Here is a 17,949-nt window from a genome sequence, read left to right as displayed (position 1 = left end):
GTCTGCTATCTAAATGCACTTCTGTTTAAGCTCTCATGAAAGAAGTTTAGTCCACACAGCTTAATGAGAATTTAAAATTAAAAACCAACAACCAAACAAAAAACACGATGCACAAGACCCCAACCTAAAATACACCTCAGCAGCCAGACTTTGCTTGGAGGTTACCTGTACCATAAAAATGGAAATAGGTGTTATTATGGGGATTATTATTTTGGAGCAGGCTCTTTCTCATAGCATTAAATAGCTTCATTTTAGATTGTAAACATTTCTGTATGTTAATGAAACTGTGGCAGATTTCCCTTTTTTTCTTCAGCTTAAGCAATTCTACTAGTTGTTTATGAAAATAAGTCATCATCCAATAATCTTTCTTATGCAACTTTCTGATGTTTTATCAGCTCTCCCAACTAATAGCTGTGTTTACTGTAACATTCTGGGATTTCTCCTTCTTGGTAGCTTTTCTTCAACTAACGGAAAAGTTGGGGCCAAAAAGAAAAAGCTTAAAACCTCATGAGAACCCCTCTAAACTTCACCCTTTCTGTTGTTTTGCTAGTGAGAATCCAGGGTTGTGTTTGGATGCTGAAGTGGCCTTAGCAACTGGGCAGCTTCTTGCCCCTAGCAGTCAGCAGTCCAGCAGTGCAGCATCCCGGGGGGAGACGCCCTGTTCCTTCAACGAGGAGGATGAAGAGGATGAAGATGAGGATTCTTCCTCCCCAGAATGAGGACAGTAGAAAATGGAATATACAAAATGCTGCTCAAATATTCTTAATGGGAGTTCCTGTTTGGATTTTACTGGTTTCTTGCCTTGGTTTGCACTGTGTTTGGTGAACCAAAATGGAAGCTTCAAAACAAGTTTATCCATAGCTGAAATTGAAGAATTGTATAACTGAACACAGTGACATGCAGAGGCAGAGCAAAGTGGGTTTTATAAACTATAAATAAGGAAAAGAACAAAGTCCCTGGACATGTGGCAAAGTAAACCTTAAATTCATCTTTTCCATTTTGGGACTCAAGTCTCTGTCTTCCCCTTGTCTTTTTCAGATGGAGAAGAAAACAGTCAGTCAGTAAAGGCCAATGCTTGCATTGTCTTTTGGCCGTACTGCCTTTAGAAAAAGGGGGAGCGAGTACATGCAAATGTGCTGAACTCGTTATTTAAAACTACAAAAGTATGAAAGTGGTTATAGGGAAAAGGGGCTGTTAAAATGTTTGCTTTTTTTTCCTGTTCAACTTGCTGTATAGAAGATTCTTAAAGTAATATAAATTGCAAGTGATTAAATGAATCTTGAAATAGTTTATATCCATTTTAGATACTCTAAAAGTAACATTAGTATAAAAGGTTCATATGTTCCTTTATATTGCAGGCCTAATTTATTATAAGTGATTATTCTTAGCCATTATTAAAACAGTCAGGAAACAAACAGTATTCTCTGCACCAGCTTTTTTCAAGGAAAATAAGTAAAAAATTGTATTTCTAGATTAAAGAGTATTCAGTGTAGCTTCTCCTTTACTGTTCTAACTTTATATAAACCCTTTGATGTTAGAGCATGTCTTGTTTGTTTTAAAAAGGCCTCCCACCATGTTAAAGATCTCAGGCAGCATGTTTTCAAGGCAGTCTTTTCAAATTCGGGGTGGGCAAGTCACATAACTTTTAAAGTCATAGGCTGAGGTTCTTAGGGGAAAAAAATAAAATTTCAACAATACATCATCTCATGTTTTGCATTCTGGTCAGCTTGGATTCTGACAGACTTTCTTATCAGAAATTTCAGTTGCATTTACCTTGATGCACCTTTGAAAGTTGTATCAAACCACTAAAAATAATCTGGCTCAAGTTACCCAACACATATCCCATGTGAATTGTTAAATTAGACTTGCAGCAGGAGACTGTGTTTTCCATAGCTAACATCACATCCAATCATAAAGACCTGTAAAAAAACCTTGAATATCAATGCAAAATACACTGTAGATGTACTCTTCCCATGGTGTTCCAGCGTCCAGGACTTTGCCTAGCCTCTCTTTTTCATGAGGTGAATCTTCCCAGTTTTTGCACTGTCTCTAAGAGGTTGCCCCATGTCTCAGCTATGTGAGGCAGCTGTCCTGGCTCTGTTCCTGCGCTGGGAATGGGGCAGCTTGTGCTGTGGCTCACCTGAGCAATGGCAACAGCTACCCCTGAGCTGCTGGCAGCATCACTCACAGCCTGAGCTGTGTCCATGTCATGTCTTACAGCCAAACCTGCACTCACTCAGGCCAGCAAGATCCAAAAGTACCAAGCCTGTGCTACAGAGAGAAAATGAGGCTCCAGCTCAAGAGCTGTGAAGGAATTAGCAGAGGGCTGGCTGCTCCCAGGACAGGTAAAACTCTGAGGAGTAGACAAGCACCACCCCATGTTTACATTACAAACTAAAGCATCAGATAGAAATGTCTCACAGATAGTTCCTGTACCTGAGGAGAACCTGAGGAGTACCCTGCACCAGAATGTAGGTAGGGCTCTTGACTGAGCTGTTTTAAACAAATGAATGGTAAATGCACAAACTCAAATGCCTACCATGGTATTCACCCTTGGGGCAAGACTGTTAAGACCATCCTGTGCTCATGGCTCACAGGCAACAGCCGACTGAGGCTTTACACCCCCTCACTTCCACTGAATCTGTAACACTACCTCAATACCAGAAAAGCTTTACAGAAACAAAAGAATATTCTTGCTGAGACAGTCAGTTCATTGAGCCAAGCGGCTCACTTTTGAAATGGGGGAAGAAGGGAACAGGTACTCCACACATATTACTATGGAATTGTCAGCTTCATGATTGACAGAACATGATTGATGATTTAAACAGATAGTCACTTTCATTCCTTAAAAACCCACTGCTTTTTCAAAAACTGCCCTGTCAGCCAGCTTTCATTGGAGAGGGCAGATCAAAGATAACTTAGATATGCGTGGTCCTAAGGAATTCTTTTAAGAGGGAAATATCTTCCAAAGTAGTTACACCTTCCTCCCCCCAGCAATATATTAGGGACACATTTAACTTTACACTTTCTTCACACTTCTCACTCAAGATCTGTGTAAAAAAAACCCAACCAAACAGCAAAACACTAATCAGTTCCTAAAGAGCAGCACTTTGAACTATAAAAACCTGGAAAAAAAAAGGCTTCCAGCCCAGAAATGGAATACATTTTATTAGCAAGTCAGTGGGCTTTCTGCTTTAAAGGGGGAAGATCTTCAATGACACCTTTCCTCCACTGATGTCTGTGTCCTTCAAAGCTGCAGCCTGCACAGCTGCTTACTTTCTGGCAAACATCAAACTACCAAATTTAAAGATAAAAAGTAAAAAAATATGGGAGCACATAATATTTATTTGACAGTTGAACCAAGCCTTTAAAAGTTGATGTTTTTTTTTCCTGGACTAGTTGAATACAAAGGACAAAACAAGTTAGAACATTTAGAAGAGACTTCAAAAGTAAATTCTTTCCTTGGGCTTCCTTGTGCCAAGTACCAGTTAAGGATGAAGTTCAACTGAAGCACAGCAGTCCTGTGGCTACACTAAAGTCTGGGAACTAGGAGAATTTGGGGCCTTATCCAGCCACAGTCACTTGTGTATGACCTCAGGCAAACCTTTCAATAATTCCTGGTGATCTTAGCTGCCATATTTAAAAAAGAAACAAAACACACACACACAAAAACCACAAACCAAGACAGGTAACTGCAAGACCTCACTAAAGGCAGCTGCTGCAATTGTGAGTAAGGGAGTTGAGAATATTAACAAACCACAGAGCTCTCATTAAGCTCAAGGCAGTGTTTGTGCTCAGCTGCTTCAACACACAGGCCCTCCCTCCTGTTGAGAGCCAGCAAACACTTTACACAATAAAATGGTCATGGCCAAGATTGATTTTCCCATTTTCTGTTCAGTTCCCATCATCATCTCCTGTCTCGTGCAATATCCCTCATATTCATTGACAGGAATCAAGCAGCAACTGGTACTGAAAAAGTCAACATTTAAATTTCCATGCAACTTAAATGTAAGATAAATTTAAGAAATTTTTGTGTCTTGGAACACTCTATCTTGGTTATACATTAGGAGGCACTTGACTGCAAGCAATATAACGCTGTATGTAAATGCCTTTATAACTATAGTGCAGTGAACAACTTTATTTCTGGACTAACTCTGTGGTGCTTAAAAAATCTAAATTTGACTTAGAAAAACTTGTCAGCTCCACTATCTAGATGAAAAACTAAGAGTGGGAGACAGCATTTTTCTATTATGTGGAAATCTGACAATGTTTGTGAATTCTGATACTTAAAATTGCATTAAAATGTACCAGTCTTCTCATTTCTACACTCGAATTAACGCCAACAATCCACGTAATCTCAGTGTGTGTATCCAGTAAACACCACCAGTTCAACTGAAGATATGACTTAAACTAACACCAGTACCAGTACTAAACCCAGTACAAGCCCTACTGTAGGTGTTTCCATTTTGGTTAAGGGGTTTTAATTTTTAAACTACAGCTTGAAAATACTCCTAAATCCTTTTGAGCAGCTGGAGATTGCCAAGGATACAGAATTACCACAGAAGGGTTTCTGCTATCAACTATGTCAGCCTGAAGTAACATTATGTAAAAAGGCCTAATAACCAAATATTAACCCTTTTGTTTTTTTAAAGAAAAACGAGGCATACATGTTCATCCATTAAATGATGCTTGAATTTAGAATTCCACAGTTAAGGTTTAAAAGCTCAAGTGCTCTTTCTTTAGATCAAATCCACCATTTTAATTCAAGAGTATGGCTGAAACTTAACCATATTTGAACACTGGGGAATACTCCTTTTTGTAGTTAACTGGCCCTTTTCAGCTGAAAATAAACCAGGCAGTTGATTGTAAAGACTTTCCTTTTAGTGAGGGAGAGGCCAAGGACCTGTTTATGGAGGTTTGTTCTTTAAAATGTGACACTTGAATTCTGGTCTCTGACTGCAAGCAATGCAGCAATGAATCATTTGTGGACACCACACACCTACCTGAGCACATGAACAGCTCTAAATACTTAATTTTCTGCTGGCAGGTGTTCACACAACCCAATCCTAATACCATGAAACTTCCTGAAACTCATTCCTTAGATTTAACAAAGTTCCCAAATCTGATAATCTCTTCCCTGTTTAGCTGTTAGGATTTTTTCTGGTGAGTATTTTTAAGAGGCTGTGAGTAACTGTCCTCCCCCAGTCCAGGTATATTGCCAAAAAATACCCATAACCAATGTTACTCCCCAGTGTTCATTCCATCTGCAAAGGATTACTGTCCTTTCAAGTCACTGCAGAGCTGTGTGTACAAGAAGCCCCAGCTCCTTCAATCTGATTGCCTGAGGTGGCATCCATGGATCCCTCCCCAGCTGGCACTGACAGTGAGGGAGGGAGTGCTCATTAAAACAGTATGCCAGTAACTGAAGGGAGGGGCTGTTTATTGCAGCTGTTCAGAGATCATAAAGTCACTCTCTACCTTTAAACACCTTATCTGCCCACTCAGCGATCAGACAAAAATCAGTATGTTTTCTTTCTGTTTCCATATTTTTGATGGTTCCGTAGAGTCCAACATTTAGGATATCCACCTAAACTGCAGGACACCAAAAATCCTTGCTCAAAATTGGTAAATTTAAAAATTACCAAAATTTACTCAGAAGTAACATCTGAGATCTAACCATCCAAATCCCAAGGGAAAGCCTCCTGCTTAGGAACAATGTGGAGCAAATAAATCTGCATGTATCCAAGAGGAAAAGCATTCTGACCTGGGTCAGGTCAGTATCTGTAACAGAGCCATGATAATTTCCAAACAGGTACAGGAACCTCCCAGTAGCCCAAACTTACATCTCTTCTAAGTCTTCTGTATTGGCTAGAAAAGTGCAATCACTTAAATCTCTTCTCTCTAAATGCCATTCTCTCAACACTCTCCAGGCATAAGTATTTTAGATGTATGGACACCATGGGATAACAGGATAAAGCAATGTTAAATTTAAATCCAGTTGTAGATGCAAATCAAACTCATCTATGCAGAAACTTTTCCCAAGACAAAATGAGTCTTTACTGGTGAGTTGGTTTTAGCCCATTCTCCTCTCCAGGCTGAGTGAAACACTCGTCCTCGCACTGGTTCCTGTGCTGCCCATGCTGCCCAGCCACACGAGCCAGGCAGCCAGAGAGGGAAAAACACCATGTATCCATAGTCCTTCCCACTGACATTTTCTGGTCGCATACAACTACTCTGAATGGCCACAGAATTTAAAACTATCAGAAAAGGTGAAGTCCACAAAACCAGTCTCCAGGCATTTTGATGGGTTTGTTAAATTGCTGTTGTATCTTTAATAATTACTAGTTTTGGTTGTACTAATGCAAGGATTAAGTGGATCTCCCAGAATTTCCCCAGGAAAACACCAGCTGAATCACAACCCATCATACAAGTTTCTGAAACATTCCACTGTCTTAAAGGCCATGCTTATACATGAAAAATACTTCAGAGACGCATATGCAAATGTTACGACACTGTATCTAACAAGCACCTACTGTAAAAAAATGAATCCTGCTTTGAACAAACATGTAAGAAGTAGGATGTGAGCCTGTCCTCATTCCTCAGGCCCTGACTGCAAACCATGCCCTGGGACCAAGGCACAGCCTTTGTGTTTGTATATCCTACACGGCATCAGGAGAAACTGGCCAGCAAGCACAGGCAGTTTTACACCAGGACTTTTTTGTTGGTACCTGGGGGATGATCTGGCAGTAGATGAGTGCTTGGCAAGGAGGACTGATGCTGAATTTTGAGTGCTGATGTGCCATCAGCCCATGTTCTTTTCTACCCCATGCTGCAACATGCATGCAAGCAGCAAGGGGTGGAAAAGGCAGGTCCGGCCCTCCATCCCCCCTTACAGAAGCACTTTTTAATATCCACTATATTCTACATGAAGTAATTGTAGAGACACTTCCTTTTTATATTTAAAATGCAGAAACCACTTGAAAGTTCATTAACTTTTAAATTAAACTTTTTTTTTAAGAACAAGGCCAGTCATGGACAAAGCTATTTAGTGACCTCCAACACTGAACTCAAAGCAGGGTTTTGTAAACATGGTGGGTGGGAAGAGACAAATCCAATTACAAGCATACTAATTATATGGGATTTGAAGTTTTAATTAATTTTAATATACTCATCTTGCTCTCCCAACATCTTTTGGCACAAAGCATCACACAAACAATTTAGTGGAATTTTTTCTCCCTTTTCTTGTGCTAAAATATTTGGCAAAACCCAAGTTTCCCATTCATCTTCATTTGCTGCATATTTTTGAATTCTCCGTAGATTTCCTTCTTTCCAAATACCTATATATTATAAACTAAAGTTTTATTTTTGCAGAAAGTCTGCTATTAAGCTATGCTGAATTTTTGCCCTGATGAGATAGTGTTAATTTCCACTACCACATTGTACATGGCTAGGAGTAGTGTAAAAAAGAATGTGGTAGTATTTTATGTGCTTTAAACACTGACAAAGAAATAAAAGTGCATATACAAAGTTTTACTTTCCTAATAGGAACACTGGCATTAGTAAATAGTATATTTGAACCAATAGGAAATATTACTTTGTAGTAGCAAACACTTTGTAAATAAAAACTTGTTATTTTTTTAATGGAAATTTTATAGAAGCTTTTTCTGTATACTCAGTTGACCCCATGTTTACTGAAAATGCTGCAAGTGGGAACTGTACATTGCAAATGGGGGTGGGGAGCAGACAGTCTGACTGAGGTGAAAACTATGTATGCTTTGGAGAAGAACATCCAGTTTTCTGGGAACTGAAATGTAAACCTTAACTGCAGAAGAACTGAATAAAAAAAAATTCAAGGCAACAGGACTGAGCCTGTCTTTGAGAAGAACATTGCAGACAAAATGTCACTCAAGGTTAACACTGCCAGTCTGCACACCTTGTTAGGAAAACAAGGAACTGCCCTGCTTTATATGGGAAATATTGCATCCTTTGGTTATTGAAAATATCATAATCTAACAACTGCGTCCTCACTGGTCATTCAGAGAAACCTCCTATGTCATTATCCAGGGAGAGATGCTGGACTTCTAAAATTGTTACATTCTGATAACTCACAAAATGTTTAAGGGATATTACTGTTTCTATCCATTCAAGACACACACCTAATCTATACCTAAGAGAAGGCCCCAGAAACAGGGTGTGTTCCCCCAGTTTCATGCTAGTTCAATGCAGTTCATTTTTATCCTGTTGAACACCCTTCAAACAGCTATAGATTCTGAACATATGTCCTTCCAAAACCCTTCCTCCTATTTTGGTAGCAAGAATCCAAATGACAAGAATTTAGGCAGCGTTAGATGCAGTCCCTCTTCATCCTCTGTGCTGGTTTTCCAACTCTGCCAAATACAAAAGCACCATGTAATGTCATGGTGCTTGCTTTTCCCCACATGCACAGAAGACCCACGACTCATTATTTTTAATCTCAAACCAGCTAAAAGTAAAAGACAATAGCAGAAGACTTGCAAAACTCAGAGTTCATTCTTGTGTAATAAATAGAAACTGCCACAAACGCCTTTCAGCTAAAATGCAATGGCATATTTGGGAAGGCATTTTCACTAACAGATTTGGTAAATAACCACATAAAAACTCTTGCAATGTCTTTTTTATGGACAAGAAACTGCAGAAATGAGAGAGAGGGTACAGTCTATATCAGCAAGATATTTCTTCTTAAAGAAAAAAAAAAGTCTAAAGATCCTTACCTTCTTTTGTGTCAGTGCTCTATAAGTTGCTACCAGAATCATTCTGGTAAATGGAAACATTAAGCTGATGGTGAACCTGGTTGGACTAAATACTCTCCTCTAAAGAACCCTTAGTTCTTTGTACTATGTTTTCAGCTGGAGATCTCCACCCCAAGAACCCAACAAAGCAACTGAGAAAATGTGAAAGCATAAAAGCCCATTTCATCTTTTCTAAGAAGTACTCAGCACAGATCTCTAAGAAATCTGCAAATAATGCTCCCTGAAATTACAAATACTTTTGGTTAGAGTTTCTCTGATTGTCCAACCAGACACCATCATATAAACTAGCTTATGTTTTTCTTCACATAAGTAAATCTGTATGTCTCCTAAAAAGAAGGAATCAAACAATGGTAACTGCTGCAGGATTAAGGGGCTCTGTGCTAATAATGGAAACTTGAAAGCAGCAACAAATATTGTCCTTGGTTAAAATTAAGAGTATTTAAAACTGTATCTTGTTGGATTCCACACATTCCGTTAGAAAGCAAAAGTATCTGAAAACATTCAGGAAAACCAGAAAACCCCCAAATTTGTGTAGGTTTATTATTCATTAAACGCTGTCTCAACCCCAAGTGTAGGATAGGAGATAAATGAGAACAATACTTCATTGTCCGAGTGCCGTGTCACGAGTGCTGCCCTGGCCCGTGTGATCCGTGTAGGTTGCTCCTGAAGAGGCTCAGCTGTGCTGCCCTGCCCGTCCTTCGCCTGCTGGGGGAGGGACCGCTCTGCTCTGGGGGTCCCACATAACACTGAATTCCTGTTCTGGTCCTCCGACTGGAAATCATTCAAAACGCTGAAAAACCTAATGTCACTGGGACTTCTCCTTGCTGAACTACAGTTCAGGGGTAACAAAACAGAAGAAACTGTTCCTATATATTTCACAGAACTTCCCATATGTCACAAAGGTTAAATCAAGTCTGTCAGACTTAAAAGTCCCAAACTGAAGGAACTGCTGCTGCCCACTGGTTCTTACAGCTGCCCCCTGGACAACTCATTGCAGGCTCGGTTTTGTAACATTTCAAGAATCCTTCACCAGCCACAGACCCATTAAAAAACTGAAAACCATTGTCCCAGGAAAAGCCATGCAGGAAGCGATAGAAAAGCCTACAACAATGAGATGACATCAAAAGGAAGAAGTAAGCAAAAGAAAGGTTCTTCCAGCACAAGGCAGCAAACAGAGCTACAAGATGGCAAAATTATCTAAGCATCATTCATGTACCGTACACGAAACCACAAAACGCCAATCCTCTCCATTAGTTCAAATGACCTGTGCTAAGCCAAGTTTTCATCATCCTGACATTAAAGCCCAGTTTATGCAGCAATGACAGTATTACATACAAATAATACATACAATTAATCTGCCACCATTAACTGAACATTATTTTTCAAATATTAAATAACGAAAGTTACATTTAATGCCATATTATGTAAAAAGGACCAAGCTACATTTTTACAGCAGCTGCTGGCATAAGCAAGATAGTTATTTTTAATAAATAAGCACCACAAGGACGTAAGTGTCTTGAGACATTTAGAAGTTAAAAAAAACGTTTCAAATGAGTAAACCCCACGAAAATGTCCTAGCATTGACCTGTGTACAATTTAAGCCTTCCGGCTCTGCAGAGTGAAATTAAAACAGCGAGCAGAGCTCCCAGTAACAAGACTGGGCTGAGTGCATGGAGAACAAGTTCCTGCAAGGAAATGCAGGGTGTGAACGCACACAGACAGCCCACGGTGAGTGCCCACACCGCACCCACGCTGCTGTGTGCTAAAGGTAAGAGTTACTTTTTAAGGGGGGGTAAAGAAACCCGTGGAGCTTCCACAACTGCCAGCATGTTTTAAGGCCACACCTTAGTTAAGCATCAGAAAAAGAGGTGTTTGCATGTTCATGCGTTAAGAGGCAGTTCTTGTGCTTTAAATCTACTGTTCGGAATGACAGCTTTTGACCGCAACACCCGTATTATTCGCCTTTACAAGAAACTGCACCCCTGCCTCGGGGACCCGGCCTGTATTTGCCGAGTTCCCGTGTCTGTCCCGTGTGCGGGGCGCTGGGGCACCTGCGCTCCCCGGGCCCTCGGCTCTCGGCAATGGCACAGCCTGTGCCGCTTGCCGCCCTCACTGCCCAGCAGCGGCCCCTGCTCTCCCCCGCCAGCGCCCCGCGCCCGTTCCGCACCCCCCCGCGCTCCGGAGCGGGGCCCAGCGCCTTCCCCTCCCGGCTCCAGGGCCGCACACAGGTCGGGACCCGTCCCAGCGCCCGCGGGGCCGAGCCCAGGCGGCCCGGCGGCGTTTGGCTCTGTTACCGCCGGGCACCGCTCGGGACGGCTGTCCCTGTCCCTGTCCCTGTCCCTGTCCCTGCCCGCGCTCCCTCCCCTGAGGGCCCGGGCTCGCGCCCTGCCCTCACCGGGAGCCGCCGAGCGCGGCCGCACGTCCGGGAGCGGCTCCGAGCTCTGCGGGGACGGGAACCCACCGAACCGCGCTCCACCGCCGAACGCTGCTGCTGAATCCGCCCTTTCTAAACAGTCCTGAATCCTGAAGAGTTTGGAATTAGCAGCTTAACACCAAGATAACACTACTATAAGCAAGTCATTAATATAACTAATACTAAATTAACCAAATTGTAGAAAAAGCGGCTGTAACTGTCGCTAACAAGACGTACGTTAACACAGCTGCCGGCTCTTTGCAATCAGGTTGGCCAGGCTGATGTAAGCCCGGGAAAAGCCCAGGTTTTTATTATTACTGCTTTCAAATCTTTTCACCTTTTGATATTTTCTCATCAACTCATTAGCATGACTAAAGCCAAGTTTTAAACATTGTATCTAGAATGACTTGGTTAGCAGTACAAGGATCTTCTCTCTTGCCCCACCAGCCAGCTGTGTTCAGAAGAAAAGTGTCTTCTACACATCCTCCCAAACTCTAGCAATTCTATCTATCTTCTATTTGATGTTCTGCCAAGCTTCTACCTACCATTTTCCATCATCAGGCAATGTATTAAGTCTATTAAATTAAGATTGGATGTGATAGGGCTGCTCTATCTAGAGGCCATTGCCAAATGACTGAATCAACTGTATCAGAACATTTATCAGACCACTGTTTGTTGGTCCTCGAGCAGCAAAATGAGGAGCAGAGACTGGCAGAGACCTGCTGAGGTTTGTATATTAACGGCAGAGCCTTCCAGCCTGTCTAACTATACAGCTGTGTGTATGCTCCTGAGATGGTTCATATTGACCCATCTATTTATCTGTAGGAAATGGGTGACTGGCATGATGACAAATGGGCACACATACCCCCAGAGATGCAACAATTCCAGGAAATAAAGCAGCCCTGGATGGTGAAGATTTTTCAGAAATAACTGCAAATTCATTCATGGAATGGTGCCCATATCTCAAACCTTTGGAAAACATATCACCAAGCAGTATATTTGCTGACTGATGAACCATTCACAGTTACAAAATACACTGGACTAAAAGATAATTAAAAAAATATAATAATAATTTTAAGATCTAATTACAGCCAAACATACCCCACTTGGACTACAAATGGATACAATCCCCCCAACTGGGAGTTCTCTTGTTTGTATTCAACTGGTTAAAATATTATTAGAAAAGATTATATGAAAGTATCAGTAGCAAAAAAACCTCAGTGAAACAGGAGACTGTCCTTTCCAGTGTTCAAATTCCTAAAAGATAATAAACCTGAAAGTAAAATGTAGTGAAGTACAAGGGCATGGAAGAGACTGGGCCAACAGACATTCCTAACCAAGTGGGTCTGGTTTCATGGGCATGGGATGCACACAGAGCAGAACAAGCAGGCACCCTGAGGAGTGATGAAGGTAGTTCCAGAATTTTTAATTCTCCAATGGCACGTTTTTGTAACTCTATATAGAGGGTAAAATACTGCATGAATTGGATACCCAGGAATGTGCTAAAGCTCTGAAACAGTGCTATGGAAGAGAGAAAATGCACACACTGTACCCTCCTCAGCATTCCCTGGGCTTGGTGGTGTTAAACTGAACAGGAGAAACTGCAGACTTGTGCATTTACCCTGACACTCCCACTGGCCCTTACTGATCACCAGCAACCACTTGGTGGAAGAGCTACTACAGATTCTTGCCTTTACATGACTGGCAGTGTACTGTATTTTTTCTAAGGCACTTGGCAAGCAGGGGAACACAAAATGTGTTTTTTGCGGTGCAGAAGGAATTAAGGAGCCATGTGTCTGAGTTCCCTGCAGATAAGAATAATGTGAGCCCCCTGACAAGCCAGGCAGACAGCTTTGGCTCAGCAGATAGCAGGAACATGAACTGAAGGGGCAAAGACATCTCACAATTCCAACAGCCATTCATATCCTAGGGAGATTCCAGAGAGCTCTCTTGTCATGTTTTAAACCATGGCTGCATTTCTCTTTGTCAGAGTGCATTTGCCAGTTGCACTGCTGAGTTTTCATATGCAAGTCAGCCTACAGCAGTTTCCAGTAATGGCATCTTATGCAATTTCTGACCTACTTTAACACATTGGGGCATTTGGAGACATGACATCCACTGCAGCAGCTTTCTGCTTGACAGTGCGACACTGCAGCAGGAAGTGCAAGTCTTTACACAAACATAGGGATCCACTGAAACACAGACAGACTTCAATTTTCAAGGTTATTTGTCAAGCCATTAAGGGCATCCAGATCAGTCATCATACATGTTATTTTTAGCTAGAGACTGTGCACATTGTTTCAAAAAGATCAAATGGTCAAGTGACTAAGCTGTTATAGGCACTGACCTGTGTGGCCCTTCTAGGCTGCAGTTTCCTGAAGAACACCTCAAATGAGAGCTTGTGTGTGTGACTGATAAACCATGACCTGGTTAGCAGTACAGGGATCTTCTCTCTTGTCCCAATAGCCAGCTGTGTTCAGAAGAAAGGTGTCTTCTACACATCCTCCCAAACTCCAGCAATAAATGGAGGACCTCTGATAACTAAAAGCTTTATCAAAGAGGATTTTTGATACACTTTTATTAATTCCACTACCTAATGTGGACCTAACTACTAACAGGGACCTAACACTACTAAAAGAAGGAGAGCATATAGAACCATTCCCACCATTAATTAGAACTAAGCCTTAAATGGGAGAAGTAATAAGAAGACATTTGGATTACTATCTCTTCCTTCTCCCCCATGAGAAATAAGACTCCAGATACATTTCACTGTGTGGAAATTTCAAATATGTGATCTGATTAAGGCGTCTGACCACAGCTGTTCGAGCGAGCCAGCAGACACTTGTCACTGCAAACTATGCTGAAGTTCAAGATCTACAGAGCAGTGTAGATCTTCAGAATAATGCTGGAAAGGTTGTTTTGTTTGGTTTTTTTCTTCCCTCCTCAAGTTTTGTTATTAAGGGAAGTTTTAAGCATGGTTGAAGCAAAGACCATACACACCATCATGACTTTTCCCATGCAGACAAAACAATTAAGGCCAAATGACATCCAGTATTACTCACCAGCAGTTGCTTTACCTGGCTTCATTAATAGACAGTTATCACTCTTGTCCTGCCACTTCAGTCCAATTTGTACCTCACTACTAGTGCTTCAATTATCTTTCTTTCACTATTTTCCTGCAATAATAAGGCTATTAGTACTACTGAAAACTACGAGCATTTTAGTATACTCTTGCTTTGGGGCCAATTACTTTCTGTCAAATGAAAGAGGTTTTATGTAATGTTGTTATTCACTGCATTCTTGTTTTGTGTCCTTCAAGATAACTAATAAAATTAAGAAACATTTCAGGCTTCACCTGTAAGTTAATACATCCCCTCGAACCTCAGTGCTTCTTTGCTATCAGCTTTGAAAATAAACAAGCTCCCTTATAACCAAAAAGAAAGTTATCATGCAACTTAAGAGGACAAAATAATGAGCTGCTCTCAAAAGAAGGTTGAGCCATTGTCGCAACTTTCCTCAAGAGCACATTAAGATTTGTAATCTTATCTGTGGATTTGTTTTAAACTAACAATTTAAATCAATTGGTCTGAAATTCACAACCACTTGTAAGTAATGTTTAAATCAAGCAATTTCTCTACGCAAATTTAGAAAGGAACTTGTAGAATTACAGATGTTGTGCAAATTGTGTGCTATTCTCTCCTGAAAATTGAAAGGCAAAAGAATCATTAAAAAACAGTTATGTATTAAGCAAAAATCAAAATTCCTGACACTAAAACTCACCCAAGCTCTGATGCATTTTTCTTTTTCACATTCATAAGAACACTTAAAATGTTAAGACAACTTGGTACTAAATAATAGCCATTAAATATTTATAGTGTTAAGTGCATTTGTCCCATATTTAATTAGGAGTGAAGTGGCAGCTTCTGAAGTTAGAACCTGCAGCCCAGCAGGTTTAAGCAAGACCTTGTTAGGGACAATAAACCCTGGAGGAGTTATCACTGTAGGGGCTCTCTTGTGTCAGAAAAATAGAAACAGCATAATACGCTCATGAGTCACATAACATTTGGGTACTGGAAGTACACATTTTTATTCCATGCAACTGTAAAGCAAATTCAAAAGAAGATAATCCTCTCTAATAAACAATATACACACTAAGCAAACTTTCTATACTTGAATATGAAATTTTTTGTTCCAAATACATTGATAACCATCAGCTTTTTACAGGAATTTTGCCAAGTCCAGATGAAACACTTAACAATTCCCTTCAGGTAATGCAAAATCAAGATGAGGCACTGTTTCCACAGTTCCATGCAATACTTACTGTTCAGACCACATAAAAAGATTTAAGTACATGCTAGTGAAGAAAATATATTCCCTTTCTGGCTTCCTTAGGTGCTTGCCTGAGATTTAAAGAAACAAAAAAAGTCTTACTTTTTGACATTAATTATTAGAGCTATTTGATCCAAACTACACAGTGACATTCGAGCTCCTAGTAACCTCATGCTAATGATTTTCTGATAGCTCTGCTCATGATTTTACATTAAGAATCAGTCACCAAATTAAGATATTTCAAACTGCAGTAACCTGAATTTTTTTACTTTTCTCTTGATTTTTCTTCCCCTCCCATTAAGACAGGAAGAAAACCTGCAGAAAGTATCTTACAGAGGAACTCACTCTGCTCTTCTATATTAAAATGCTTCTTCTAACAAGACGACGTCAGTTTTACGTGTTTTAACTGAAGGGCAATTTCTGTTGCAACACTACTGTAAAATGAGGCCTCAATGATGAATGTTTTTTCTATAGCAACACTGACTATTCAGTCAGGAAACTTTTAAAGTAAAGGAGTGCCATTTTTGGTGTGTAGCCAACATCTGTAACCAAACAAGCATCAGGATAAAGATTCATGATGCCAAACAGCTGAGGATGAAAGTTACTTCAGTGACTTCTCCTCTCAGCATAGCTAATACAAGTAAAGCTTCCAATACAGAAGTGATGTTCCTCAAAAAGAAACTGGAAGGAAACCCCATGTGGTGTTACCTAAAAGAAAGGAAATAAATACCAAACCAGAAAAACAACTCAGTTTTGATGCAGAGGATGGGCTGAACTACATTAAATAATTCTATTCCCCTAGTGTACATGAGTAGAACACACAATCACCTCAGGTCATTTCCACATTTGCAACAGCCTGGAGCAAAGGGAGAGCAGAGTTCTGCCCATTGAAAGTGAAGCTTTTTCTATTCCCAACAGGTTCAGAGCTAGATCTGACCTACAGGCAAAGCTGAACAGCAGTTTCTGAACAAATTTATACCTCACATATTCTATTAATACAATGAAAAAAAAGTAATCTGTCTAAATGAAAGATTTTTCATGGTAGAGGACATTAGCAGAATATTTTTAAGAAAAAAAGCAGTAGTTTCCAGGTATACTAACACAAACTGTAAATATAAATTCCTTAAAAGGCTTCAGTAATTTGATGGTAGACTTAGTGTGAATACTGAGGTGTTTTAACAAAGTGTCCAGCTACCAAGATGACAATTAGCAATTCCACCAGCAGGGAAATCAAAGCTCTGAAGAACTGGAAAAACCTTTAAGATTAAAGCTTTGAGCATTCTGAGGTTTTGAAATCCATACTCAGAGCTGCCCACATCCTCTTAGCATCAAGGATTTTTCCAGAAAACCTTAAATTATGCAGTTTTCCCTATCACAGGAGACCAATTTCGTTTTTTAAAACCAAAGTGTACCCTCTGATGCAAAGCTCTTGTTCAGCTTCAAGCTCTATTTAACTCAGTCTCTCCAAAAGTAATGATGAATAAGCTTCACAGAGAGGTAGACTTAAATAGGGCAAATCCAGGTTCAGTACCAGGTTCCTGAGAACATTGCATTTAAAAAATAGTAAGAAATCATTGAGAAGGGCTTGGTGCTGAGAAAGATATTTTTCCTTTCCAAATCCCCTACTGAGAGAGAGGCATGGTACAGGGGATTAAAAACACAAAACACAACACTCAGCCTCCACACTCTTGTTTTTGTTTCCACATTGATTCACAACTCCTTTAGTCTACAACTCTTTATTCTACTCTTCATTTGCATCCAAATTTTCTCTCTGCTGCTGGGGAACTACTGCAGCAGACATTTTAATACAAGAGGGAAGAGTTTTCTTCACTATTGTTCTACAAGCAGCATCATCCCCAGCCGGAAGCAATTGCCAGTCAGTGCTAAATGTCATCTGTCCTCAAGGGATCATCTTATCTACTGCATGATGGATGTAAATAAAGCCTTACAGCTCATTTTGTCTGACAAGCTTCTCCTCAGCTTTCCCTGTAACCCTGTGTGTGTGTTCACAGGGGGGGTGGCAGAGGGAGTGAGCCATGGCAAGGAGAAGGCACCTCTGCTGATTTGGACACACACTGGCAATTTTAATGGTTTGAAATTAAAAGTCCTTGTTCCAGATTTGAAGGCACTAAAAGTTACTAGTAAGAATTGACCAGTATAAAAGTAAAACATTTCAGGTTTATGGTAACATAGCAGTAAATTTAAGTATTTATTCATAATTTAAAATGAAGCCTAAGAAACCTTTACTCTAAAGTTTGTATGAAGGAAAACAGTAATGTAATCCTATCATAATAGTCTGTAGACCTGTTTACAGGTAATTGCTATATTCTTTACCTATTCAAGACACAGAAATAAAAATGAGAAATACTTCAGTTTAATAGCTTAACACTAGACTTACTACCCACATACATTTTACAT

General features: G+C 40.2%; 1 protein-coding gene across 4 annotated transcripts in view; it reads left to right on the top strand.

The window, feature by feature from the left end:
- The window catches only part of TFDP2 (transcription factor Dp-2), a 52,111-nt gene extending 44,712 nt beyond the window's left edge, over positions 1-7,399 (top strand). For all 4 annotated transcript variants that reach the window (XM_005527061.3, XM_088060922.1, XM_014256158.2 and 1 more), the window contains one exon: positions 551-7,399. In XM_005527061.3, coding sequence (XP_005527118.1) covers positions 551-719 — 169 coding nt within the window. In that variant the 3' untranslated portion in view covers positions 720-7,399. The remainder of the gene's footprint in view (positions 1-550) is intronic.
- The last annotated feature ends 10,550 nt before the right edge of the window (positions 7,400-17,949 follow it).

Source organism: Pseudopodoces humilis, chromosome 11 (assembly GCF_049639895.1).
Source record: "Pseudopodoces humilis isolate 2021_Gansu_Grassland_sample_001 chromosome 11, ASM4963989v1, whole genome shotgun sequence".
Lineage (NCBI taxonomy): Eukaryota > Metazoa > Chordata > Aves > Passeriformes > Paridae > Pseudopodoces > Pseudopodoces humilis.
The sequence above is the reverse complement of the archived record's forward strand: the minus strand, read 5'-3'. Positions and strand labels throughout refer to the sequence as shown.